This window comes from Antrostomus carolinensis, unplaced genomic scaffold, assembly GCF_000700745.2.
Source record: "Antrostomus carolinensis isolate BGI_N321 unplaced genomic scaffold, ASM70074v2 scaffold30493, whole genome shotgun sequence".
In the NCBI taxonomy this organism is placed as follows: Eukaryota; Metazoa; Chordata; class Aves; order Caprimulgiformes; family Caprimulgidae; genus Antrostomus; species Antrostomus carolinensis.
In genome coordinates this window covers 1-902 of record NW_010307737.1, presented here as the reverse complement: position 1 = coordinate 902, position 902 = coordinate 1, and the positions used below count along the sequence as shown (strand labels likewise).

Genomic DNA, 902 nt, shown 5'->3' with positions numbered 1-902 from the left:
GACCAGTCGCTCGGCTGGACGTAGGCGCAGTCGGCATTGAAGTCCCCCAGGAACATGATGTTCTGCGATGGGGAGATGGGGGGCTCGTGGCAGCTGGGGAATGGGGTTGCCCCCACACCAGCCCTCCCATGGGGGTCAACGCTGGGTGCCAGGGCATCCCCCGCGGCAGGAGCAGGGTCCCATCCCAGCACCCTTGCACCAGCTGTGCTTGCCTCAGAGCAGGGACCCAGCACAGGCTGAACAGTCCCCAGGGCTCAGTGCCCACCCTCAGTGCCACCCCCGCTGCCAGCAGCACTCACATCGGTCCCCCATTTGTTGACGATGGCCAAGTAGACATCATAGAGCGCGTCGATCTCAGCAACGGCATCGTGCGGGGCCGAGTGCAGCGGCACCAGCACAAACTCCTCTGCCTCTGCCAGGGGAGTGGGACGTCAGCCCTGTGGCCACCCCGTGCCACCACCCGGGGCCACCTGTCCCCCACTTACTGGTGTTGGGCACTGAGACCCTCAGGATGAATGGCTCCCGGCTGAAGACATCCTGGGGGTCCTCATATTGGTAGGTGTCCACCACGGACACAGTGTCTGTCCTGTGGGACCAAAGGGGATGGTGACCCTGGGGTTCAGCGGTGACCCTGGGGTTCAGTGGTGACCCTGCACCCCCTCCCTGGCCTTGGTGGCCCCGCGGTGCCGTGGCACAGGCTGCAGCACACCCAGCCCTGTTACCTGTAGATGAAGAGGTACATCTCCTTGTAGTTTTCCCGTCCCAGGGGTCCACTGATCTCATAGTCATATGGGGACGTGGACACACTGCAGAGATGCAAAGGCAGGACAGTGACATGGCTGGCACCAGTGACATGGCTGGCATCATCCTGGCTTGGCCCTGGCATGGCCAAGAGCTGGGTG

At 63.4% G+C, this 902-nt stretch overlaps 1 protein-coding gene across 1 annotated transcript in view; it reads right to left on the bottom strand.

Annotated features, from left to right (window-relative positions):
- The window catches only part of LOC104523083 (deoxyribonuclease-1-like 2), a gene marked incomplete at its 5' end in the record, with an annotated part of 1,810 nt that extends 1,004 nt beyond the window's left edge, over positions 1-806 (bottom strand). The window contains 4 exons of the mRNA XM_029084397.1: positions 1-62; positions 300-412; positions 486-586; positions 723-806. The exon at positions 1-62 is cut by the window's left edge and continues 38 nt beyond it. Of these exons, the coding sequence (XP_028940230.1) occupies positions 1-62; positions 300-412; positions 486-586; positions 723-806 (360 nt within the window). The remainder of the gene's footprint in view (positions 63-299; positions 413-485; positions 587-722) is intronic.
- Positions 807-902: the final 96 nt, after the last annotated feature.